The sequence below is a fragment of the Triplophysa rosa genome, linkage group LG4 (genome assembly GCF_024868665.1).
Source record: "Triplophysa rosa linkage group LG4, Trosa_1v2, whole genome shotgun sequence".
Taxonomy (NCBI): domain Eukaryota; kingdom Metazoa; phylum Chordata; class Actinopteri; order Cypriniformes; family Nemacheilidae; genus Triplophysa; species Triplophysa rosa.
The window spans coordinates 31,399,858-31,426,023 of NC_079893.1; the positions used below are offsets into that span (position 1 = coordinate 31,399,858).

Below are 26,166 nucleotides of genomic sequence, written 5' to 3' on the forward strand. Positions count from 1 at the left end.
CGACTCTGATGTCATCATGCAGACGAGTCATTTAGTTTAATAATCATAGGTAGTTTAGATTGTTAGGGTTAAATTAGGGTTAGGGTGTGGATTAGGGTAAGGGTTTCATAAGACTAGAAACAGCAAAGATTTAGTCAAAACCAAAAAGCCACCCGCCAACCGGAAGTTGGGTATTTCAGTGTAGTACTCCAATTAAATCATTGCGTGTGAACTGAAATTTATATATCCTTTTTTGCTTGACTTTATCAGTAACATGCAAATCCTTTAAATAAATATTGGCTGTTGATTATTTACTAATTATTAATTTATGTTATTGTTTTTAATCTTGTCTCCATATGTTCGATCCCTTCCAAAATACAGGTGCTCTTTTGTCATATATACATAGCCGTTTATAGTTTGCAATCATTTAAACATTTTACCTCAATGAATAAAGCTCTTGAGCTGCTTTATTGGAATAAGATTGTCTCCCCCCCCCTTACAGAAAAGACACACAAAATTCACATGTACAAAAAACTCATGTGATCACATGTGAAATGTGTGTTTTTGGGACATTTTTGTGCGAATCCCATGTGAAACACATGACATGTGCAAAGGGAATTCACATGGGATTCACACAAAAATGTTCCAAAAACACACATTTCACATGTGTTTTTGCACATGTTAAACACATGTTGTACACATGTGATCACATGTAAAAAAAACTGTGAATTTCATGTGTCATGGGCCATATTTGGCATGGGTTTAAATGAATAGTTCACCCAAAAATGAAAATTCTGAAAAATCATTTACTGACCTTCGAGTTGTTCCAAACCTGTATAAATGTCTTTGTTCTGATGAACATGGAGAAAGATATTTGAAAGAATGCTTATAACCAGACATATCTTGCCCCCATTGACTCCCATAGTAGGAAAAGCTACAATAGTCAAAAGTGTCCCAGAACTGTTTGCTGTCCTACATTCTTCAAAATGTCGTCTTTTGTGTTATAAAGTGATTTTCCCCTACTATGGGAGTCAATGGGGGGCAAGATCTGTTTGGTTATAAGCATTCTTCCAAATATCTTTCTCTGTGCTCATCACAACAAAGAAATTAATACAGATTTGGAACAACTCAAAGGTGAGTAAATGATGACAGAATTTTTGGGTGAACTATCCCTTTAAATTCAAATTGAAAGTTCCTCACAACTGGGAACATTGGCTAACATTACATACATGTTGTATTTGTGTTTTAACTAAACATTTTATTTTAATGTTTAAATAATGTTGTACGGATGTTTTATATTTTAAATAGTGTTCCTATAAGGTTAAATTATAACTAAAATATAACATTTTAACTGCAACATTCAGATGATGTTTTGAAAATGTTATCTAGGCCACAAACTATGTTCCACTGCAACAAAGAATAAACTTTCTTACTACAACATTCCAAAAATGTTTTGAGGACGTTGCACATTCTGACATAACTTTTTTTTAATAAAAATGTTCCTGTAATGTGACACGTTAATGAAGGAACAACATATTCAAGATGTTTTGGGAATGTTGGTTAGTTGACAGATTGCAGAATGTTCTTAAATAAAACATTTTTGCAATGTTCTATAATAATAAAGAAGGAACACTATAATGCAACATTCATAAAATGTTCTGAGAATATTATTAATGGTGGCACATACACTCAATATACACTATCTGTCTACATTTAACTGCACTATAATGACGATTTCGGCTTCAAAATCACACTGCAGTTTGCAAATTGCAATGGCCTTGAAGAGGGTGGGTGAGGCTCAATACTTCTCTGTTCAAGCGATTCTTATTGGATCTGTTGGTATGTCAATCAAAACGAAAGCCGGTGATTGAGCGCACTGGCCAAGCAGAAGCAGGGCCGGTGTTCTGACAATTTGTGTTGTGCTACCATCAGAACATCGATGTGAAAACCGCAGTGGAAGGTCAGTGATAATATTGGTAAATATTGAGATATATCTAAATATGTGTGTTTCTAGTGCGCATGTCTGATATATGCGCGCCAATCTAGACCACGCGCTTCGAGCAGTGAACTCGCGTCATTTAAAAATGAACGGTCATTTGTTTTCCTCACATACACAGACTCATGTGTTTAGCGGCTTCTTGTTGTTCTTTGTTTATTGAATACCTTACAAATGTGAGAGGTTTCCGATTTCTGAACGGGTGTAAGTTTGTTTTTGATGCATGGTATCTAAAAACGGAGAGCTGCAGGTAGGACAAAAATCCAATGTTAGATTGAAGTTAACGTCAAGTACCCTAAACATGTATTCATTTGTCAAACAAATGATTAATACATTCATATTATGTTGTAGTCTTAATTACTATAGGAAAATCTCCCAAATTTTCTCCCAAAACTTGTTTGTATATTTAAGATCACTGAACTTGATTTATATGTACGTGCATATTTAAATAGTAAAAATCTATGGCCTTTTGTACATAATTATTTAAATGCCCCATCAATTCTTATTCTTGACCAAACATACTGTAAATAAACAAAACATTCAGGTGAAAGGGCTTATGGGTATTCCTCATTGCATATCGTTCATGTTAAGGTCTATATGCACTTGAATTTTAAGTGTATATGGCTTTTGTAGGTTAACAAATTAAATGGAGGAAGATTTTCAATTCATGGTTCCAAAGCATACACAAATACTTCCGAGGAATCAATAATTATCCTGATTTCTAATCAATATTTTTTTGTAATTTGGCAGGTGGACAAAAATGCAGCAGCACCCGATAGGAGCGGCCCCTCACTGTTGTTTGAGTGTGCAGCTCTGATTAACCAACGTCAAATGCTTGAAAATGTTTGTTATCTTATGTTTTTTGTTGCTTTTATTATAATTTTTCCTAATGTGTGATTTCTAAATATGTTAAATAATGATTATACTTTAAAAGAAATCTGCAGGAAATTACCTGTACCTTTTATGTAACCTTTACGAACAATAACTGAATCATAACAAAATCGACAGGAAGACAGTTCGTTTGCATAATTGATTTATGCTGCAATGCATATTGAGTTTTGTAATATATATCACGGCACCCAGCATGCATTGCAGCATGAATAAAGTAAACTGATACACTGATTTTTGTCTAAATTAGTATGGATAACATCAGTTGATCAGGCCACTGGTTGATCAGGGCCCTTATCACAAAACATTTTATCTTAGCACTACGAGAAAAAGGGCAGGGTTGACCTCGTTGCTATTGATGATATTATCAAGCTTACTAACTATGCCAGGCTTTGCTGATTTTGCCAAGTGATATATGTCCTTGGGGCGGGCAACACCATGTTAACCCTGGGACAACATTTCGATCATTTCAATCAACAGTTCAAAAGTTTAAGCCTACAAACAAGGTTAGGGGCTTGTAAGGCTTCTTCTACAAAAATGTTGTCCTAGAGTCAACAAAGTATGTCGCCCCAAGTACTCTACATCTCCCACTTGGCAAAATCAGTTTGATCAACTTTGCCCACAGTGATTGGCTAGTAGAGGATGGATCTCTGTCAGTGAAGATAAAAAAGTTGCCATATTCAAATGAAGACATTAATATGTGGGCTAAGTGTCACTAATTCAACAAGTATAAATTCAGCTAATCTTACATGTCTCCATCTCATAAATAATAAGCAAATAAGCAACATTTTAATTAACAGACTAGAACAATCATAGCTGATAGTAATGTCCTTTTTAAAAGTTCATTTTCATAAAATTTCTAAAATGTTTAAGTTCTGTAGCAGATTGCCGGTGTATAGTCATTTGTTGCAAGTTAGTCTAAGAGGCTTGGGAGTCCTCTTACTTACCCCTAACTTTTCACAGATTTAGGATCTGATTTTAGCGCTAAATGCTTGTGAAATATTCTCAGAGCAAAATTTAGGAGCCCTAAATTAGGATTGACACGGCACCCATTATTTTTCTGAGTTTCTCCTAAATTCTCCTATTTTAGCTTTAAGATGTGTTGTGAATATGAGCCCTGATCACATTTTTTGTGATAACAAATGTGCCTAGACACACAGGTAAAGCATCTAAAAACACTATGTCCAGCGTCAAGAGCCCAACAAAAAAAATGTGATCACCATAATGGTGATTTTAAATGAAACAACATGAACATATCTGTTCATTCTTAACAAGAGCTTTTGTAGATGTATGACAGAAAGAAAGTCAAACTGCTTTGTCATTTTAAGTGAAATTGTCAAAAAACAGGTGAACCACGTGTAAAAGAATAATATGTCAAATTTGTATTCACATTAAGTACACTGCCTTGTTTTATGGATTTTGGTTTTCTTACAGTGTATGTAAAGAGCTGCAGAAAATGATGAAGATATGTTCTAATAAACAACAAAATGTTTTGTTTTAAAGCTTGCTGTGTACCCAAAAATAACTGTATGGGGAAAACTGACAAAAATGTAAGTATTTTGTAAGTTATGTAAGTATTCCAATAGATTTATCACTTAACATTTTTAGAATGTTTTTTATCCCACCTTTTAGATCAACATTCTGGGAGCAAAAAGAAAACTACCTGCTGAAAACATTTAAAAAAACAATAAGGGACAAGTTCTAGAAATGTTACCAGTCATTTTAGAATGTTTTTAGAAAATGTTATCCTACATTTTAGAACAACATTCTGGAAACAAAAATAAAACTACTCGCTGAAACATTTAGGGTGGACAATGTTTTAGAAAAGTTATTAGATGCGATTTAAAAAAATTTTGAGAATGTTTTCCTATCATTCAAGAGAACGTTATGGGAACTAAAATAAAACTATCTGCTGAAAACAGTAATGCAACATTGCTTGGTAATAATCTCAGAAGATTTGTAGAACAAAAAAATTCTAGCTGGGATATTGTTATTTGTGCGTGCGTGCAGTATATTTGTGTATTCTTCATACTGTATATTTGTGGTGCAGTAGGCAAAACATTTTGTGATCTGGTTTATTTAACAGTTGCCCATGATCAGGTTTATATGTGTTGTGTGGAAGTTATAATTCAATGTGTTAACATTTACACTTTGGCGAAGTTTCCCAGACAGGGCTGAAGCCTAGTTCCAGACTAACAAAAATGTTTCTTGATCAAAAACAACTTGCATTGACATTTCTTAAAATATATCAGTGTGACTGTGCACATCAGTAATGTTTTTTTGTAACGTACATTTTGAAAAACAATTTAAATATCCTAATTTAACTAAGACCTAGTCCTGACTAATCCCTGTCTGGGAAACTGCCCCTTAGAGTATATAAGATCTGTACTTACTCATCGTGTGCCTTTGCAGATACCGACGCCGACATTCACCCCCTTCCTCCCCACCACCACCAGGACGGTCACTGTCCATACATCGCAGGGGGTAGGCTCCGCCCTTTCCTTCGTCTCAGGCAGGAAGAGCAAGAATCTACGACCCTCTGGATTCGAGCTACACCAAAGAACTTTATCATCTTATCTTTTGCTTTCATTAGCTGGTCAGCTGTTAAATAAATGTCATTGCAACGTCATATTGCCTCCGAGTCTTTCCGGCAGAAGTTGTTTTCAGAATCAGAAGAGCTTTATTGCCAAGTGTGCTTGCACACACAAGGAATTTTCTTTGGTGTTGGAAGCTTCTAGTACAGACATTCAACACAATGACAATACAATATAATACGATTTACAGTCTAAAAGATTCTAAATTGTGCATTTATAAAATAAAGACTATTTTACAGAAAATGGGCGATAATAACATATAAGAGACATTGTACAGGGTAGTATATAGTAGAATATATATAATATAATATATATATATAATAATATATAGTTTCCTCTAACATTTTAAATCAGTCTGGGACTATAGGCTTAAACCTGGTCTAGATTAAACCTGTGTGTCTGACTCTCATTACAGACAGATAAATGACCTGTTGTGTTGTCTTCTTTGTGATGGTGGTGATGTTTTTTGTCATTGTGTAGATGATCTCTGGTTACTTTAGCACAAAGGCTGACAGACAAACACTTATAACATGACTCTCAATTCACCATCACACCTGCTGTTACCTGTGACCTACCTCATGCTGGCTGTGGGCGGGGCTTGTGTGGGACTGACAGGATGTGTGAGACAGATTCACAGTCATTCTTGTGTTTGAGAGAAACACACCTGACAGGTAAAGTGTCTCTGTTTCTGTATTGTAAGTTCTGGATTGATGTTGTTATCTAACACTCAATGGCTGTGTTATTCTGGACTGTGTTGGCTTTGATGTTGAGTCGCTTTAACTTTGTGTAACTTTGGAAATCACGTTGTGGCAGAAAAGTCCAAATGAATGTTAAAAATGGTTCAATTGGTTCACGTTGAGTGCATGTTTATCAAGCGGCTTCTTCTTCATCCTGAGATGCTTTTGAGCAATATTTTAAACGTCTGTTCTAAACTCTCATTGACTGATTTACTTCATTGTTCAGTCCAAATCCTCTACTGTAGTTGAAAGTCATTGTTGGGGTTAGTTTTGTGATGAAGATGTTTGTGTTTTGGTGTACGGGTGTTTCTCATGAGTTTGGGAGGTCATGTACTGAATTACAGACACTGGTGCTGGTGGTCCGCAGTCAGCTCTTTGGTGTAATTGAAGTGATTTTCTCTGGATAGGTTTGTGATTGTCTTGACGTGTTTGCAGGTGGTGTAAGGTGGCCTCAGGTTTGTGGTTGTACTTGCGTTGTTGAGGATTGTGTTCTCTGGGTTGTTTTTCAGTCTGTAGCTGTCAGTTACATTAGTAAAACATTTTCCTCTCAACACAACAACCTTCAATCCTCATGATATTAACATGCTCTATAACATCTCTATTTCCAGTTTATAGCTTTCTGCCCAAAGTCAAATAAAGTCTGATTGTTGTCTAAACTAGTGTAAATGTGCCTGTGAGGTGTGATTTGTTTATTTGCTTGTGGACGGAGCGAGGTTCAGATGAACACACACACTGAATAATCTCACACAACCGGTTTGACCGGCACACTTTCCAGCGGCTCTATTGTGTTGTGTTGTGTTGTGGTATGTCAGATACAGTATGTGTGTGAGAGAATGCAGTCGTCTTTGTGTTGAAAATCCCACATGACACATCATCGCCTTCGAGCTTGACAAAGCGTCATAAACACATTCGTATTCACAGCTTTTCAACTCTAGTCTTCTTACTTTATTCTGCTGAAGCATGACGTGCTGTTTCTTCATGCTAGTATTATTATTAAATTATTTTAACACATTCTTTATAGTTTATGACATTGTTCTCTATTGAGGAAGTTATTTTTTATTGGCTGGCACGATCGTGTTGAGTCACAATCACAATTTTGACTATTTACTGTTCTGTCCGATGTGAATATTTCACAATTTTTAAAAGAGCACCACCCAAGAATGTTCTTGTTTTTTCCATGGGATCATTTTAGATGCATCGTTTTGTTTTTCACGTAACATGTTGTTGAGAAATGTGTGAAGATGCCTTAAGCGAATCCTAAAGGTCAAAAGCAGAAATCACTTCTGTAGAGTTGAGCTCCAGACATGTTAAACACATCCTGAGAAAACACACAACAACCAGCATTTCAAGAATTACACAAACGATGATCTTATCATATGATAAAGACTGTGTAAATAAAAGAGAGAAAGCTTTTTTCATTCAAAAGACACTGTGATAGTGTGAGAATTATGGAAAGGAATGGATTGCTTTAGAGCAGTGGTTCTCAAACCTTTCAGATCAAGTACCACCTTTAATAAACTGACTTGTTCCAAGTACCACCTGATGACCGCCATAGAAAATCACATGAAGAAACACTTAAATCCTCCAATTCTAATGTATTACTAATAATACAAACACTTTGTATTATTTACCAGCTGTTTTCAAACTAAAGAACATGTTTTTCATGTTAGACACAAAACCCTTTTCTGTAGTGCACAGTGAACAGGGCTCTGTAAATGACTTTTATGGGGGATTTATTCACTTTGTGGGGACTTGCAAAGAGACTACAAACTTATATTAAAGACAGACAATGTGGAAAGAATATTTAACACCGAAGATCAATAAATACACGTGTACTTGAACATCAAGAGAACAGCTGTATATAACAAACAGAGACTCACACTTTACTGTCAAGAATACATCGCAACGCGCGCTTCATTGATTTAACCTGGAGTAGATGCAGACGCGTGTTGAATGAGCGCTTTACAACAACAGCTTTAAACAGCGCTTCAAGTGCAGAAATACATCAACTTAATCTGCACGCAGCTCATCGGAAGAGAGAGAGTGAGGGAATTTAATTTGAGTTTTTAATTTTCTGTCGTGTCCCGTACCACTAGTGGTGTGCGTACCACAGTTTGAGAACCACTGCTTTAGACAACTGAGACGAGGAGATTGATTTTAGTTAGCTGATCTAAAGCCGCCCACTTTAAATCACTTCATTTCTCTATCTGCATCTCCTGAGAAAAGAGTCAGAAATCTGACAAATGTGTCTGTCATTAGAGTTTGAGAAGACATGTCAACAATGTGTCAAACTGAGCTCAGTGTCATGAAGCTGGTTTGGGTTTTCACCCAGGTAAGTTCGCGTTTAGTTTGAGCATACGCAGAGTTTTCAGGATCAAGAAAGTGGACTGGTTTTGTGCGGGTTTCGTCGCCATGGTAACTTAAGCTACACGGCTAACCTGCTCCGGAGCAAGTTTTATTCTGGGTTAGAGATCGCAAACCAAAACAAAAAGTATATATTATCTTTTGATCTTCTTGTAAACCTATATAACTCATTTAAATTCAGTTGATTCTGCATTGATATAGTCAGTCGCTGCCTTCTCAAACTTTCACTGCAGCCGTGTTTGGTCCTGCCTTGTAAATGTCAATCAATGATCTTCGTGGCCTAATGGTTAGAGAGTGGGACTCGTGACCAGAAGGTTGCCGGTTGGATCCTCAGGGCCGGCGGGTAACGACTGAGGTGCCCTTGATCAAGGCACCTGACCCCTACTTGCTCCCCGGGCGCTGCAGTGATAGCTGCCCACTGCTCCGGGGGTACGTGTGGTCACTACTTGCTGTGCGTGTGTTCACTACTCTCTGGATGGGTTATATGCAGAGGTCACATTTCGGGTATGGGTCACCATATCTGACTAATAGCTCACTTTCACTTCACTTCATCTTCAACAGAAAAGTGAATTGCGCTGATACTCGCGAGAAGTCAATCAAACTGATGACGCTTTCCATGTTTCGTGTGATCGTCGCACGTGTCACACTTTCAGGTGTGCCTCACGAACTCTGGACCAAACCGGAGTTGACAGAGAAAGTTTATACCAAGCGTCGTGCTACAGCTGAACCCGATCTAACTCAGGTTGGGTTTGTCTGGTTTTGTCAACTCTAAACCTACTCTGCAACTCAGAGATACAGGCCACTGATTCGTCTCGTCTGCAATCAAAAGTCAATATTATTGAAGATCTCAATATCAACTCAAACATTTCTCATCACATTTACTCAAATCCACATTCAATTACCTGGACAATCTACATTCATTTACACCTTCAGACACTTCATGTGTTTACACAATCACATTCTCATCTGATTCTCTTTTTATTTCTCCTGGTCAATTTTAGGAGAAACCTTTAGAAGTAAATGTGACCCACCCGTAACTTGAGCTCAACAAACTCTTAAGACGCAAGTTTTCAATAAAACTTTCCTGTCCAAAAACAAACCTGTATGTTGACCTTCAGCTTGTTGAAACAGAACCTTTCAATTATTCTTCATCTGAGATCTGAGACGTTATAGTCACACACTCCTTCCCTTTATCAGACGACATTTATACAGTGTTTCATTTAGCTGGTTTGGCTATTTTTCCTTTCAAATGAAATGTAATGCAATGCAGTCAATTACTGGATGAATGGCAGCTTGGGTAAATGTGGTGTTGAGTGATGATTGTTGGTCATGTGTCTGTCAGGTGAATATACAGAATATCTGATGATCGTCTGGCAGTAAATTCTCCTCATGGGATCGTCTCATCTAGTCCTGCTCATCTTTGCAGGACTGATGCAATCGGGTGAGTGAACGTCTATCAGTATCAGTTTGGTTTGTTTTATCTCCTGATGTGTGAAGTGAATATCAGGATATACTGTATTTGTGTCAGTTATTCACCAGTGGCCTGTGTCACAGAGCTGGTTTGGGTTTTCACCCAGGTAAGTTCGCGTTTAGTTTGAGCATACGCAGAGTTTTCAGGATCAAGAAAGTGGACTGGTTTTGTGCGGGTTTCGTCGCCATGGTAACTTAACCTACACGGCTAACCTGCTCCGGAGCAAGTTTTATTCTGGGTTAGAGATCGCAAACCAAAACTGTGAGAAAAGTGACGTATATCTGATGCAGTGAAGCCACCCCCCATGTATCTCTCGCTCCAAATTAAAAAGGTTTAAAGTGATAAGATGTTAGAGGGAAAATCTTTTGCTGCTAAGTGTTTATTTGTATTTTATATTTACATTTATTGATTATAATTCAAAACACATTCATATAATTATTATATGAGTTGATAATTAATATAAATTAACTGATATTAAACATAGCATTTAAATTAATATAACTATATTTGTATAAAAACAAACTTTAACATATAAAGCATTTTAAAGTAATGAAGTATATATTATCTTTTGATCTTCTTGTAAACCTATATAACTCATTTAAATTCAGTTGATTCTGCATTGATATAGTCAGTCGCTGCCTTCTCAAACTTTCACTGCAGCCGTGTTTGGTCCTGCCTTGTAAATGTGTTTTCATTCATGACATTTTTTCATAATGATCTCGTCATCTTCAACAGAAAAGTGTTGAAGATGTCAACAAAAGTGTTGAAAAAGTCAATCAAACTGATGACGCTTTCCATGTTTCGTGTGATTGGCTGTTTGTTGCACGTGTCACACTTTCAGGTGCACGCGCCTCACGAACTCTGGACCAAACCAGAGTTGACAGAGAAAGTTTATACCAAGCGTTGTGCTACAGCTGAACCCGATCTACACCAGGTTGGGTTTGTCTGGTTTTGTCAACTCTAAACTTACTCTGCAACTCAGAGTTTGTTCATCTCACTTCATGATACAGGCCACTGGAATGCAGTCCATCAGCCTGTCAGCTTTCATCCTTTGCCTGACTGTGCATTACATAAGACTCTTATAAGACATAAATCTCCCTCCCTCCCTCTCTCTCTCCCTCTCTCTCTCTCTCTCTCTCTCTCTCTCTCTCTCGACTTAAGTTAAGTTTACAATGAAAATTGTAAAAGCGCTATATAAATAAAGTTGAGTTGAGTTCTGTGTTGTGTGCAGAAATGAAAGTGTGGGAACAAAAGAGTCATTCTATGTAAAAGCGAATGCTCACCCAGACCTGCCTGAAACGCCTCGTGTAGCCACACCCCCACAAATCTACGTCAGTTGGTGGTCTGATTGGACTAAGACCGCCCAAATGTAGACGCAAGTGAGGTGGGCGTACCTGTCAGTACAACTGAAGAGGAACCTGATGTTCCAAATATGCTAAGATGCGTTACATATCTGTCACTCTGTCTATCTTGCATTATTCCACTAATCACTATGCACTGGTTAACTGGCCAATCATTGCTCACCTCGCTTTTCAGAGCCATGAGCTTTGTCAAAAATCTGCGTGTTTCAGAGAGGCGGAGCAAAGAGGAGATACAAACATGCACGGTGTGTGGAAAATACAGCGTTTTTCAACCTTAAATCCTGTATACACATTTGTCACGTCAGGTGTGGCGGAAGAACCCAGATGCAGGCAGGCGGTGGGTAAGGGGTTAACAAAAAGGCTTTAATAATAATAATAATAATAAATACAAAACAAAAACCCACGAGGGGGTGTAAACAAGACAAGATAATAATGTGGGAAAACAGGGACGAAAACTAACAAAACACTAAACTAGAAACATACACTTGACAGAGACTAACCTAAACACTTACAACGACAGGTAATGGCAACAGGAGGCACGGGGAACCCTGAACTTAGCACATACACACATGGACCTAACGTAACACACGAGCACAAGACAATGAAACAAGAGGACTATTTAAGGGGAAGACAAACGAAGGATAATTGACAAGGGCAGGTGGGAAACATAAGACACGGCAGGTAGGCAATACATGAAATGAGAGGGGCGGGGCCAATGACAAGACACAAGAAAGCACATGAGATGTAAAAACGTAAACAACTCATGGCTTTCTCACATAAACCTAAGGGTTCTGTCCCGATCCTGCCACACGACTAGAAGTTCAGAAACAAGAAGGCAGAACCGTGACACACATTACATTACATCGAAAACAAACCATAATATTCCTTTTAGCCGTATCATATGACCCCTTTAAAAGACTTCATTTTGATGGTGTGATATTGTCAATAATAACTAACAGTATTGCACAATATTAATGCTCTTAAAATGAAACGAATGAATTCATGAAGACACAGCTGTGCTCAGGTTATCAAAAAATATTAAGGGAGAAATTCCAAGATTTACATATTATAGGGTAAAGCTTGTTTTTTATTTACATGTATGAACATGTTTTGAAGCAGTTAGTGTCAATTAGTCTTTTGTGATGTCACTCATCTATTGTGTAGTGATTTTCTGCTGCTTCCCTCAGGTCACACATTTAAATCACTTTGATTAGATATCAGACGTCCTTTGTTTCTGATGTCATTGTGTTTCTAAATGACTTGTTTTTATTGTTATAAAATATGTGTTATTGTGTGTGTGTGTGTGTGTGTGTGTGGGTGCGTGTGTGTGTGTGCGTGCGTGTGTGCTGTGCGTGTGTGTGTGTGCGTGTGTGCGTGTGTGCGCGTGTGTGCGTGTGTGCGTGTGTGTGCGTGTGTGTGTGTGTGTGTGTGTGTGCGTGCGTGTGTGTGCGTGTGTGTGTGTGTGCGTGTGTGTGTGTGTGCGTGTGTGTGCGTGCGTGCGTGCGTGTGTGTGTACTGTGGATATACAGTACCCATCAAAAGTTTGGAAACACTTGACTAAAATGTTTCGAATGATCTTAAAAATCTTCCACCTCAAGGTTTAGTCATAGATATTTGAAATGACTTTGTAGAACGAATATAATTGTGCATATCATTTCTTGGAAAACAAAGATCTTTTTAGAAACATACAGTATTTTTTTAAATGAATGATTTATACCAAATATTGAAGTAGCAGCAGCCAATAAGAGCCCTGAACAGCCCACACAACTTTCAAGATGCTAAAACCTAAACACGTTTTTGATTTATTTTATCTAAATGTTTAGTCACAACATTGATTTATATTCTAAAGCATGTGACTGAAGAATGAGTAAATGTTTCCAAACCTTTGAGTGGCACTGTATATACTGCTGTGTGCATAACAGATTGACGTTTGAGAACAATCAAGTAAAGTGAAGTAACACAATAAGAACAAACAATAAAGTGATGTGTGTCTCTGTGTTTTCAGGGCGTGTGCATTCAGCAGTCCAGAAGTGAGTGAATTACATCAGCTCATTATATAAACTAAAGAAACACTTTACAGAACGAATGCTGAAGTCACATCTGACCTTTCATTTATCATCCCCCCCCTCTCATTTCATTCTTTACAGTCAAACCAGTGCAACCGGTGCTCAACAATGCACTGATGTGAGTCATACACACAACACAACACACCATTTACCATAGATAAGTAGAAAACTCCTCGCCTTGGAATTATAAGGTTCTGTTGGCATCCTGAGCCATTTCTTAGCTTCAAAGTTTTTGCACTCCAATTGACTTTGTGGATAAAACCTTTTTTTCTTTTCTTTCTTGAAATGTACACAACGTAAAGATTAAACATCACATAATGTACACACAGTAAGATGAATATGTGAATAACTCATTTTTGACAAAAATGGAACTTTATGAATCTAAGGTGCCAAATTGCAGAAATAACTGACCAGACAGTACAAGAAGAAACTTTACACACACATCATTTCTATAGAGAAGTGAATGAGACACACACACACACACACACTTGTGTTGTAAGCAGAGGTTTTTGCTGTTTTTCTCTGGGTGCAGATGTCAAATTCCAGCCAGAAGTTCTTGTTGTGTGCTGGCGTCCCGTCACAGCTTGAAGCGGATCATGTGCTGAATCTGAAGGGACTCATCAGTGCTGCTCTCGATGTCTACACATTCATGGTACGACACAAACACACACACACAACTTTAGCCTCACTGCGGCTCTTCTGTCATAACACTATGTGTGTGTGCGTGTGCGTGCGTGTGTGTGTGTGTGTGCGTGTGTGCGTGTGTGTGTGTGCGTGTGTGTGTGTGTGTGTGTGTGTGTGTGTGTGTGTGTGCAGCGCTCCAGCGCGTCGGGTGTCCCGCTCGTGGACATGTCGGCAGGTGTGGGTGTGGATGAAGGTCATGTGATAAGGGCGTGGCTGGACGTCAGACTCACCCCTCTGCTGTCGTCCATCTCCAGAAACTTCCTCACGTGTCTCAGCAACAGAAACTTCAGCTGCAGCGCCTACCAGACTGTGTACGACAACACTGTTCATGATAACGCATCATTCATGTCACCTTGTGTTTTATACTGTATGTGTTGTGTGTTCATTTGTGTCCTGTGTGTGTGTGTGTGTGTGTGCAGTGTGAGAGAGTTGAGTCAGCATTTCTCCAGTCTGGATCCATTCAGACAGAAGTGGATTTACTCTTTCTTCATGTACCCGTTTCTCTCTAGAAACACAACCTCAGGTACACAACACACACATACTGTATGTACATTTTCAGGTACACACACAACACACATCGTGAAGAACACAAGGCAACACTCACACACAGTCAACTGGTCCTCTGAATGTAAGAGTGTGCAGTTATTGTGGTTAGGTCAATTAATAAATGTCACAGCTCTAGTGTTGTGTAGATTGATGTGACAGTGTTCTGGGGTTGTAGGTTGTGTAGATGCAGAGGTCAGCAGTGAGGAGTGGCTCTTGAAGAACTTCGGCTCGTTCTCAGTCATGGCTCAAGTGCGAGACTTCAGCTCCATCAACATGCTGTTCAGCGGAGTAAGAACATCACCTGCTGATTCTCTTCTGACGTTCTGCTGATGTTTTTCTGACGTTCTGCTGATGTTTTTCTGACTCCTCTGCCTGAGTTTCTGCATTTCTGCCTATGTTTTATCTGACGTTCTGCTGAGTGTTTTTTCTGACGTTCTGCTGATGTTTTTCTGACGTTCTACTGATTCTCTTCTGACGCTCTGCTGATGTTTTTCTGACATTCTGCTGATGTTTTTCTGACGCTCCGATGTTTCTGAGTCTGATTTTTTCTGACGCTCTGGCTGATGTTTTTCTGACGTTCTACTGATTCTCTTCTGACGCTCTCTGATGTTTCTGACGCTCAGCTGATTAGGTTTCTGACGTTCTGCTGATGTTTTTCTGACGTTCTGCTGATGTTTTTCTGACGTTCTACTGATTCTCTTCTGACGCTCTGCTGATGTTTTTCTGACATTCTGCTGATGTTTTTCTGACGCTCAGCTGATGTTTTTCTGACGTTCTGCTGATGTTTTTCTGACGTTCTGCTGATGTTTTTCTGACGTTCTACTGATTCTCTTCTGAGCCGCTGGTTCTGCTGATGTTTTTCTGAAGTTCTGCTGATGTTTTCTGACGTTCTGCTGATGTTTTTCTGACGTTCTGCTGATGTTTTTCTGACGTTCTACTGATTCTCTTCTGACGCTCTGCTGATGTTTTTCTGACATTCTGCTGATGTTTTTCTGAGTCGCTATTTCTGACGTCTGCTGTTTTTTCTGACGTTTCTATCTTCTGATGTCCTACTGACCTCTGCCTACTGGTTCTGATGCTCTCTGATGTTTCTAAATTCTCTGACGTTTTCTGACGCTCCTGATGTTTCTGACGTTCTGCTGATGTTTTTCTGACGTTCTGCTGATGTTTTTCTGACGTTCTACTGATTCTCTTCTGACGCTCTGCTGATGTTCTGCTGATGTTTTTCTGCGTTCTGCTGATGTTTTTCTGACGTTCTGCTGATGTTTTTCTGACGTTCTACTGATTCTCTTCTGACGCTCTGCTGATGTTTTTCTGACATTCTGCTGATGTTTTTCTGACGCTCAGCTGATGTTTTTCTGACGTTCTGCTGATGTTTTTCTGACGTTCTGCTGATGTTTTTCTGACGTTCTACTGATTCTCTTCTGACGCTCTGCTGATGTTCTGCTGATGTTTTTCTGAAGTTCTGCTGATGTTTTGCTGACTTTCCGCTGCATGTTTCTGAACGTTACCGCATGACTGTTTTTCTGACGCCTTCTGGCATTTCTCTTCTGAACGTATCTGCCTGAGTTTTTTCTGCGTTCTGTGACGTTTTTCTGACCTCAGCTGATGTTTTTCTGACGTTCTGCTGAGGTTTTCTGCACTTCACTGATTCTCTTCTGACGCTCTGCTGACTGTTCATTCTGACGTTCTGCTGATGTTTTTCTGACGTTCTGCTGATGTTTTTCTGACGTTCTACTGATTCTCTTCTGACGCTCTGCTGATGTTTTTCTGACATTCTGCTGATGTTTTTCTGACGCTCAGCTGATGTTTTTCTGACGTTCTGCTGATGTTTTTCTGACGTTCTGCTGATGTTTTTCTGACGTTCTACTGATTCTCTTCTGACGCTCTGCTGATGTTCTGCTGATGTTTTTCTGAAGTTCTGCTGATGTTTTGCTGACTTTCTCATCTTCTGTCTCATCAGTTGGAGGTTTTGCACCTCCTGAGTCCGGAGCAGAAGGCCGAGCTTCTCCTTCATCCGGAGGTTGTGGGTTTGAGCAACGGTTCTCTTAGTCTGGTCTTCCAAAGTTTACTCGCCTCTCTGAAGCCCTCAGAGATACCATCAGATAACAGCACATTGTTTTACATGAGCAGCATTCCATCTACCTCAATGCAGGACCCCCTCAAACAGGCAAGACAAGCAGCAGCATGCTCCTACTTGAACATAAAGTGACCATAACTGTTCATGAGAATTTTGAATTCAGTTCAGGTGTGATGTTAAAATATCTGTTCTGGAACGTGTGTCTGCAGGCGTTAAATGGATTCATGACGGCGTTTAGACCTGTCGGGAGTTTTGTCCATAACTTTGTGTCCCTAACACAGCAGGTAACACAACACACACAAACACACGTTTTAATTCCTTAAGTGTGATGAAGTCTTGTGATATCTGTATCCGTTCACCTCTTCCAGCAAAACCTGAGCGGTATGCGGAGCGCCACGCTAATGCAGGCCATGATAAACCTCACGCTTGCCGAGATCGCTGCTCCTTTCAAACACAATTTGACTGGGGAGCTGCAGGACGCGTTTGACCCAACCGATGTTCGCGACTGGTTCACTCATGTGGTTTCTCCCATACTCAGACGATTCCTTCCCGCCGATCAGGCGGAAATCTCCTCCAACCTCACGGCGATCTTCCATAACCAGTTGTGAGTTTACTTTACTGGTCCCTGTTATCCACCAGCAAACAAACATGTGGTATCTGACTCTGGCTGTTTATTTAGTTATATTGAGACAGGAATGGCATCTGGAGGTCAGAATGATAGTCAGCACGTCTGTAGCGTCAGTGTTGATGACAGAACATGTGCAGTAAGTGTAAATCACAATGGAGACGTCTCATTTCAAGCGTTTGACATTCTATGACATGATGTATTGTCTGTTTTAGCTGACTGATTTGGTGGAACATGTGTCCACGATCCTGCACTGTGCAGCCAGCTCAAACCTGACGCTCACAGAGGAGACGCTCCTGGAGGTTCTTCTGCATCTCTCTCAGAATCTCAACGCTCTACTGCAGCAGCTCTCCATGACTGTAAGAACACGACTGTGATTCGGTTTCACATCAGAGATGGTTTTCTTGAAATATCAAAGAGTTTCATTTTCTCTGTCCACTGTCCCAGAATTTCAGTTCCCAGAACCCTGACTTCGGTGACATGCTGAGTCAGATAGCTGATGATACCTTCACGACTCAGAGTTTGCAGGACGAAGCTTTCGTCAGATTGTGGTTCCAGGTCAAACTGAAGCCTCTTCTCTCCACACTGACTCCAGAATATCTCACGTGTCTCAGTTACAAAGAGTTCAGCTGTCAAACCTTCCAGCTACTGTATGTCCACTGCACACGCTCTCACCTCACCTCTGACCTCTAACCCCTCCTCTTCTGACCTCAGAACTCACCTGATCTCTGCTCTCACCTGACGTCTGCCTAACCTCTGACCTCTGCTCTTTTGTGTTTTCAGTGTATCAGAACTTAGCAACAACATGTTCCTGATGTCATTAGAAGGACCACAGAATGTTTATCAGTATTTTATCTTCTCATTCCTGAGCCAAAAGAATGCTTCAGGTACTTCTGTGTGACTGTCTGTGCCTGTCTTTGTGTATGTCTTCCGTATGTTCATACAGAGAGCTGTAGAGGAATATGTGTGTGTTTTCAGGTGGCTGTCCCGCTGAGAGCAGCATCATCTGGATGACTCAAAATCTTGCAGGATTTTCACAGTTTGCCACATTGATAGATATTTACCACCTAAACCCAGACTTCAACGCTGTGAGTTCTCTTCTGTCTTTTCTGCTGTGTGTCTGCTTGTTTTCTTTTATTACCCTGATCTATTTTCATTCATCCGATTCGTGTTGGTAACTCATGGCATGTGCCTGTGGTTTGTTTATGTATTTCAGACCGATGCTCTCACAGTTTTGTCCCCCCGTCAGACGGCTGAACTGATAGTAGAAAATCTGCCGGGTCTCCCCAAGAAAAGCGAGATCATAAATGTAGTTTTCAGTTATATTCTAATTTCTCCTGAAGAGCGTGGTCTGCTTGAGATGCTGGAACACCTCATCATGCTCGCTGGACAGGTAAACACAGAGTACAGTGCATGTGTGACTGTATGATCATCCATGATCATTTAATTCTCTCTCTCTGTGTGTGCGTCAGAGGGGTCTGGAGTGTTCATCATACCAGCAAATGTAAGGGATGCTCTTCAACACGTTTCTGCGAGAACACATTGCGTTCTGCACAGAGGTCAGAGGTGTTCATGCTCTTTCTCTCTTCTCTCAGTGTTCAGAGGCTGCAGGAGTCTTTGCTTCCTCAACACATGATGGAGCGGATCCAAGAAATAATAGAGCAGATGAAAGACATGGCACCCTTTGGTAAACAAACGCACAAACTTATGTCGTTTTCAAATAAAGCTAGTTCTAGTTACAAACATTACTAACCAAAGTTACACCAACCTATACCATGAAAGAACATGCTTAGTTTTAGAACACTTACTTATGAAACATGTTATTTTTCCAAACTAGACACAAACACACACAAACTATAATACTGACGTTATGATGCCGTTTTTTCTCACAGACTGTTTTGCTCCGCCTATTACGGTAAGAACCCATCATATTTTAATCTGATTTGTTCTTCATTTTATTTATCCAAAAGTCTTTATGATGGAGAGCCAAAAATAATTATTAGTTGTTAATGTGTTTTCGTTTTGCGGTTATTTTGTTTATAGTGTATTTCAACACAAGTCAATGGTAAGTCTGATATTATATGTGATGATAAATATCACAAGTTTAAAAAATACCACATCACACATTCTGTTGTATTCTTTTATTTCTTTTGCTTTTACAGAAACCTCAGTTTGTTTTGGAGTTGACAGGTATTATCAGGTCATCAATAAATGAAAATTCAATTCATTTCAGCTACTGGACATTCATAAGAAGCCTGATCTTTTCTCTTCCACAGTTCTGAGGTGGTTGATCTGATGTCATCTGGTGTCATCATGAGCGTCTCGTGTGATATCCGTGTGGAGCAGTACGCTTGTTCTCCAGTAAGATCATCGTCAACAGTTGACACGTGTGGTGCGTTTGTGAACTATCGGCTGAACACTTATGATGTTTACTGTGTTGATAGTTGAGCGGCTTCACTGCTGAGAATCTGGCGGATCTGCTGACGTGTCATCTCTCCAGCAACAGCAGCACTTCCTCAAAAGAAATCTGGAAACTTCTCTTCACCAAAACAAATGAGAGTCTAGATCAAGCGCTCACCATCTTCTCCAGCACCACACAGAATCTGGTAAATAGACGTTGAGCTCTTCTCCTACGTTTAACTCTTCAGGAGAATACTAATTCTGTGTCATGACATCGTCAGTCTCAGCCAATCAGAAGCGAGTCTCTGTCACTGGTGCTGGATGTGATCGCTGAGCTGATGCTGGAGCGGTGGAGTGATGACCAGTGGAACGATGTTGTTTTCATCAGCGCGATGTTCGGTCAGAATCTGAAGCTCTTTTTACCGTACGCGTCATCGACTCTACTGAGCTGCGTCAGCGGCAAAAACCTCAGCTGTCAAACCTTCCAGCAACTGTAAGAAAACCATTCCTCAGCGTTCACTAGAGTGTTGACAAGATGCTTCACTCATCTTCTGATTCTGATCATTTCCCAGTGCGCAGCAGTTCAATCTTCAGTTTCATCTGATGAATGAGACGCAGAGAAGAACGATGGTGGACGTCTTCATCTTACCCTTCCTCAGAAGAAACACCACAGGTGAAGTCAAGACGTTTGTCATTCACAGACAGAGCTTTTCAGAGCTGATGAAGGTGATGTAACTCACGGTGTGTTTCAGACGGAGGCTGTGCGTTCACTTCTAACAACAACACCGAGTGGATACTGAAGAACTTTGGCCAGTTTGTTGAGTTGGTGTCTCTCAGAGATCTGCTCTCCATCAATCCACGCTTTGATCCCGTATGACTTCACATCATTTCATTCCAACACAAACAGCACACAACGTGAAGCTCATTTCATCGCTCTTCTTCTTCTGTGCGTCTGTCTGGTGTGTGTGTAGTTGGAGACGCTGGTGTATCTCTCTCCAGTGCAGAAGGTTGATCTGATGGTGGACGATCTTCCTGATCTTCCAGAGAAAACTGTGACCGTCAATGAAGTCTTTGATCATCTGCTTGAGTCTCCTGTGGAGAGACGTCTTCCTGAAGTTCTCCAGCTGCTTTTTGCTTCCTCTAAAGTGGTGAGTTTGAGTTTATCGTGTGTTTTACTGTTGAAGAGTCGGGTCGTTTTCTTTGTGAAATATGAACAAAATGTCTTGTTGTTGTGCTGTGACCCATTTGTGTCTTTAAATGAATATGTGATTTTATTTTCTAGAATCCTCTGAGTTGTTTGTCGAACCAGATCATGTGAGTATGGGTTTTTAGTTCGTGTAAGTCTATTTCTACGAAACAGACACGTGAGTCTATTTTCACCTTTGACTGATTCATTTCTTCATGTTTCAGTTTCAGGAAACTCGAGCAGGTCTTGAGAACATCAGCTGGTGATTTGGAGTCGATTATCTGGATGAGTCTTTATAACTTTAACAGCACGGCACCTGCAGGTCAGTGTCATCTGTCATCTCATGACGTCTTCTTTGGTTTGTTCTGTTTTCTAATGTGGCTTTGACTTTCTCACAGGTTGCTCATTACTGCCATCTGTGGATGAGGTATGTCTGTTCTCTAAGTTGAATCACTGCTGAATTATTTCCAAATATATTCAATACAAAATGTGATAATAAGATGTTATAGTTGAGTATAATGTTGCATTATGATATCTATGTATTTACAGTATATACTATAAGGAAATATATTTAGAGTTTTTTGTTTCTCTTTCAGTGCCCGTTGATTCCATTCAATGGTATGGATGGAGTGTGTTGTGTTGTGTTGTGTTGTGTTGTGTTCTATTATAATATATCATGACTGTGTGTGTGTTGTAATGTGTTGATGTTTTGTCTTGTTCTGCGTGTTTTAGAGGCTCATGTGTGCAGCGGTGTGGACAGGTAGAGTGTGGTTTGTGTGGTTTTTTCAACTTTTATCAGTGTTCTTCATGTGTAGACTGTGTGTGTTTGGTGTGTTGTAGCTCTTCGTTACAGCAGCATCTGAACACTGCAGACGCAACATCAACATTCTGTGACTTCAGCGTTCAACAATACGCATGTACACCGGTAATAACCAACACACATGAGCCCGTGTGCCAGAATACAACCTGCACATTAAACGACTTGTGATGTGTGTGTGTGTGTGTGTGTGTGTGTGTGTGTGTTTAGATGTTGAATGTCAGTGTGGAGAATCTGCTGTCTGTTCTGGAGTGTCAGTCGTCTGCTGATGATGTGAGTTCACCGGACAGCTGGAAACTCTTTCTGATCCGTGTTTCACATGTGCTGGATTCTGCTCTCCACACGCTCTCTAACACGGTAACATGCACACTCCCAGAATGCACCTGCTGTAAATCATGTCCATATGCTCTTCACATTCTACACAACAAATGTCTCCAGAATCTTCTGTCACACTCATGATTGTGTTTCTCTCTGTGTTAGTCTATGTGGTGGAGCGGCCAATCAGGTTCTGTTATTCTGGACGTGCTGCGAGAGCTGCGATTGGACAGACTGACGGACGACGGCGTCATTGCGTTGTGGTTTAGCGAGCGCCTCAGACCGTTCCTGCCGTTCGCTTCCAGAACTTTCCTGCAGTGTTTGAGCGGCACGAACTTCAGCTGTCAGAACTTCCAGAGAGTGTAAAAATATTCATTTAAATATTTGACTTTCAACTCCAATTCTGTGACACGTTGCTCAGTCTCGACCAATAGAGAATAGTGCATGTGTTCTGCAAACATGACTTCTGTTCTTCTGTTTGGTCCACGATAATAACAACACGCTTCACTTTCAAAATGGTTTCAAAGTTTTGTGTCAGGTTTATTGGATAGAAAATAAAATGTAGTAATTTCCTCACAATCGGTGTGTGTGTGTGTGCGTGTGTGCGCGTGTGTGCGCGTGTGTGTGCGTGCGTGCGTGTGCGTGCTCTTTTAAATCGTATGCAAGTAATTCAAGCCAGCATTTTTGCTCACACTTTTTGCATCAGCTCGTGAGAACAGAGCAAGTGCTCAGTCCAGCAGTTTTTGGTGTTAACATATTTGTTGGTGTCATTCTACAATAGCTTCATACAATACATTGTAAGGACAATGTAACTAAAAAAAAATGTATGAAACTCATACTAAGCCAATACATTCTTGTCAGATGGGCAAAACATTTCCCATTATACTAATGAGCAATTAACAATACAAGCAATTTAATTTGAGATTTTTTTGTCGAACATTTGATATATAAAAGGAACACTTCAACTAAATATGAAAATTCTGTCTTCATTTACTCACTGTCGAGTTGTTCCAAATTTGTATAAATGTCTTTGCTCTGATGAGCACAGAGAAAGATATCTGGAAGAATGTTTGTAACCGAACAGTTCTTNTGTGTGTGTGTGCGCGTGTGTGCGCGTGTGTGTGATACAGTGTGTCAGTGTTTGATGCAGGATTTCTTCACATGAATGATCTTCAGCAGCACATGACAGTGACAGAGTTCCTCGTCCCCATCATCCAGAGACAGACGACAGGTACTGAACACACACACACACACACACCTGATGAGATGATTGTGTTGTGATAGACGTGTTCTGTGTGTGTTTCAGAGTCTGCGTGTGTGTCCAGTAACAGCTCTCTGTGGCTCAGCAGTAATATGGGACAGTTTTCTTCACTGCTGACTCTGGATCAGCTCATCTCTCTCAACCCACAACTCAATCTGGTAACATGAACATTGAGTTAACAGAGAGTGTGTTCATCTGATCGCATCTGAATCAATCATTTATAAACAGAAGTAGTGTATAAACAGTGCAGGTGTTGTTGACACATGAACCAGTTGTGTTGTACTGCCGCTACACGGATGAAATCCAAGTGAAGATGAAGGGTTGCATGTTCAATCTTACACACACAACACATCAGTGACGCTGTTGTTGTGCTGCAGCAGTTGAGCTTCTCTGTGTGTGTGTGTGTGTGTGTGTTTAGTTGGAGACGCTGGCGTATCTGTCTCCGGTGCAGTTGGTCAGTCTGATGGTGAATGATCTTCCTGGTGTTCCAGAGAAAGCGGTGGTCATTGATAAAGTGTTTGAGCACCTCAGTGTGCATCCACAGAAGATTCCTGACTTTCTACACAACCTGCTCGTCATGTCAGAAACGGTAGAACGTTTAGAAGCACACACACCTGTTCCTCGTGATTGTACATACATGAACATACTGATGTTTTCTTCGTGTTCTTTGACAGAGCAACATGTTGTGTGATTCATACAGAGCCATGTGAGTTTATCGTTCAGAAGAGTTTTTGTCCCATCTGCAGTCGTGTTCGGCTGTTATGTTCACGTGTGTGTGTGTTGTGTTGTGTAGTTTCCATCGTCTGGATCATCTGCTCATCGGTGTGTCCGTGAGTCTGGAGACGGTCATTCTGAGGAAGAGAACGGCTCTGCTCGAGAGTGTTCCAGCGGGTGAGCCATGACTGATGACGTCATCCATCCTCTGAAGAAGTGCTCCAGGGCATGTTTAATAACAGTATTTCTATGATTCTGTCTCTCTCAGGTTGTGTGAGTTACAGCGGTGAGGTGAGTGTGCTCAGATGTTGTTTTAGTTGATTGTTTTGATGAGTTGTGTTACTGATGTGATGTGATTCACTTCTCTTCGTAGTGTGACATCACTCCAGTGAACGGTGAGTTACTCTTTTACAACCAATCATCTGCTTCTGCTGCTGTGTGCTCATCTCTCTTTCTCTCTCTCCCTCTTTCTCTCTCTCAGAAACGGCAGCGTGCAACAATGTCAACAGGTGAATCAACACACACAATCATCAGAGTGTCATGACTGTGTGTGTGTTTGTGATGTCATGCGTGTGTGTGTGTGTGTGTGTGTGTGTGTTGCAGCTCTGCTGTGTCGGTGTATCTCAGCTCGTCTCCTGACCGCAGTCAGCTGTGTGATTACAGCATCACACGATACTCATGTGCACAGGTACACAACAACACAACACTACACACACACACACACTCTGTCTGTCTGTGTATGTGTAACGGAGGCCAGCTAGTGAAGGCTGTGCAGTGTGTAAACCTCACTCCCCGACCAACAGAGACGCTCTAGCGACAGACGCTGGAGGCCGCGGTCTTTAGCCTCCTCGTTAGAGCGCCGTCTCCCATCCGGACCGACGCCGGTTCCAGGCCCGTGCAGAGCGGGGCGAGTGGGACCGGTTACATATACACCTGATGTGTGTGTGCTCAGTTGACAGATCTGAGCTCAGAGGACCTGGAGACGGTGTTGTCATGTGGTTTCCGTGGTAACGACAGCGTGTCAGACGAGACGTGGAAACTTTTCGTGCAGAAGGTCAATCCTGTGCTGGGACCTGCGCTTGACCAGCTCAGTGACACGGTACACAAACACACACTTGCATTTGTGGTTTGCGAAGTAAACTTTCAATGTCTAACTGAACAAAAACTATAAAAACATGAAATCTCTCTCTCAGAGGCTGAATAAGTCCCGCCTCTCAGTGTCGTTCTTGAACATGATTGGTGAGGTGACTCTGAGCACGTTCAGCTCATCCAGTCTGACAGATGATTCGTTCGTCCAGCGCTGGTTTAATGGCAGGCTCCGCCCCTTTTTACCTCACTCCTCTGAAGCGTTTCTGTCCTGTCTCACCACCCGAGACTTCAGCTGTGACACCTTCAGGATTGTGTGAGTGTGCAAGTGTTGTCTCTGTGTTGTGAGTGTGCGGGTGTTGTGTGTTTGTGTGACTTGTGTTCCCTGGCAGACGTCTATTTGATGTCTGTGTTTACATCGGCAAGACGTGTTCTTTATTGTTTGCTTGTCTGCTCTACATCTCTGAGACGTCTGCTGTCGGATGTCATAAAGACCTCTAGAAGACGTCTGTGAGATGTGTGTGATGTAGAATGGATGTACAACAGCTCTTTCTAAGATGTTTAGCAGATGTTTTACACAGCAGATGTTTTCCACATCCCCAGATCTTTAGCAGACGTCTTACAGATGAACCTGTGCTGCTATCTGGGTTTGTGAGGGTGCAGGTTGTGTGTGTGTGTGTGTGTGTGTGTGTGTGTGTGTGTGTGTGTGTGTGTGTGTGCGTGTGCGTGTGCGTGTGCGTGCGTGCGTGCGTGCGTGTGTGTGTGTGCGCGCGTTCATGTTTGTATATCCCGGTGGGGACCTAAACCTGAATGCACACAACACATGGGGACTCGTGTCACCGTGGGGACCAAAATTGAGGTCCTCATGGGCACAAAAGCTTATAAATTGTACAGAACAATATTTTTTTTAAATCTAAAAATGCAAAAAGTGTTCTATGATCTTTAGGTTTAGGGATAGGGTTAGGGATAGGGGATAGAATATACAGTTTGTACAGT

General features: G+C 40.7%; 1 protein-coding gene and 1 long non-coding RNA gene across 2 annotated transcripts in view; both read left to right on the forward strand.

Moving 5' to 3' along the window:
• Nucleotides 1-1,839: 1,839 nt before the first annotated feature.
• LOC130553690 (uncharacterized) lies at nt 1,840-5,479 on the forward strand. The gene is made up of 4 exons (XR_008962883.1): nt 1,840-1,939; nt 2,726-2,818; nt 4,367-4,413; nt 5,276-5,479. It is a non-coding gene; the product is annotated as an uncharacterized LOC130553690 (long non-coding RNA).
• A 612-nt stretch (nt 5,480-6,091) lies between these two features.
• The window catches only part of mslnb (mesothelin b), a 32,500-nt gene continuing 12,425 nt past the window's right edge, over nt 6,092-26,166 (forward strand). Inside the window, exons 1-47 of the mRNA XM_057332197.1 lie at nt 6,092-6,128; nt 9,901-9,999; nt 13,396-13,420; nt 13,538-13,574; nt 13,989-14,108; nt 14,273-14,451; nt 14,560-14,663; nt 14,862-14,974; nt 16,650-16,856; nt 16,976-17,050; nt 17,135-17,370; nt 17,446-17,530; nt 17,607-17,750; nt 17,839-18,041; nt 18,175-18,278; nt 18,370-18,479; nt 18,608-18,784; nt 18,864-18,895; nt 18,987-19,078; nt 19,284-19,306; nt 19,435-19,456; nt 19,554-19,581; nt 19,668-19,752; nt 19,836-19,997; nt 20,073-20,284; nt 20,364-20,464; nt 20,544-20,662; nt 20,763-20,939; nt 21,074-21,105; nt 21,202-21,299; nt 21,376-21,404; nt 21,574-21,595; nt 21,710-21,737; nt 21,818-21,902; nt 22,005-22,151; nt 22,275-22,471; nt 23,240-23,340; nt 23,416-23,528; nt 23,789-23,959; nt 24,045-24,076; nt 24,164-24,261; nt 24,353-24,375; nt 24,458-24,479; nt 24,566-24,593; nt 24,688-24,772; nt 25,037-25,183; nt 25,278-25,486. Of these exons, the coding sequence (XP_057188180.1) occupies nt 9,948-9,999; nt 13,396-13,420; nt 13,538-13,574; nt 13,989-14,108; nt 14,273-14,451; nt 14,560-14,663; nt 14,862-14,974; nt 16,650-16,856; nt 16,976-17,050; nt 17,135-17,370; nt 17,446-17,530; nt 17,607-17,750; nt 17,839-18,041; nt 18,175-18,278; nt 18,370-18,479; nt 18,608-18,784; nt 18,864-18,895; nt 18,987-19,078; nt 19,284-19,306; nt 19,435-19,456; nt 19,554-19,581; nt 19,668-19,752; nt 19,836-19,997; nt 20,073-20,284; nt 20,364-20,464; nt 20,544-20,662; nt 20,763-20,939; nt 21,074-21,105; nt 21,202-21,299; nt 21,376-21,404; nt 21,574-21,595; nt 21,710-21,737; nt 21,818-21,902; nt 22,005-22,151; nt 22,275-22,471; nt 23,240-23,340; nt 23,416-23,528; nt 23,789-23,959; nt 24,045-24,076; nt 24,164-24,261; nt 24,353-24,375; nt 24,458-24,479; nt 24,566-24,593; nt 24,688-24,772; nt 25,037-25,183; nt 25,278-25,486 (4,691 nt within the window). The 5' untranslated portion in view covers nt 6,092-6,128; nt 9,901-9,947. The remainder of the gene's footprint in view (nt 6,129-9,900; nt 10,000-13,395; nt 13,421-13,537; nt 13,575-13,988; nt 14,109-14,272; nt 14,452-14,559; nt 14,664-14,861; nt 14,975-16,649; nt 16,857-16,975; nt 17,051-17,134; nt 17,371-17,445; nt 17,531-17,606; nt 17,751-17,838; nt 18,042-18,174; nt 18,279-18,369; nt 18,480-18,607; nt 18,785-18,863; nt 18,896-18,986; nt 19,079-19,283; nt 19,307-19,434; nt 19,457-19,553; nt 19,582-19,667; nt 19,753-19,835; nt 19,998-20,072; nt 20,285-20,363; nt 20,465-20,543; nt 20,663-20,762; nt 20,940-21,073; nt 21,106-21,201; nt 21,300-21,375; nt 21,405-21,573; nt 21,596-21,709; nt 21,738-21,817; nt 21,903-22,004; nt 22,152-22,274; nt 22,472-23,239; nt 23,341-23,415; nt 23,529-23,788; nt 23,960-24,044; nt 24,077-24,163; nt 24,262-24,352; nt 24,376-24,457; nt 24,480-24,565; nt 24,594-24,687; nt 24,773-25,036; nt 25,184-25,277; nt 25,487-26,166) is intronic.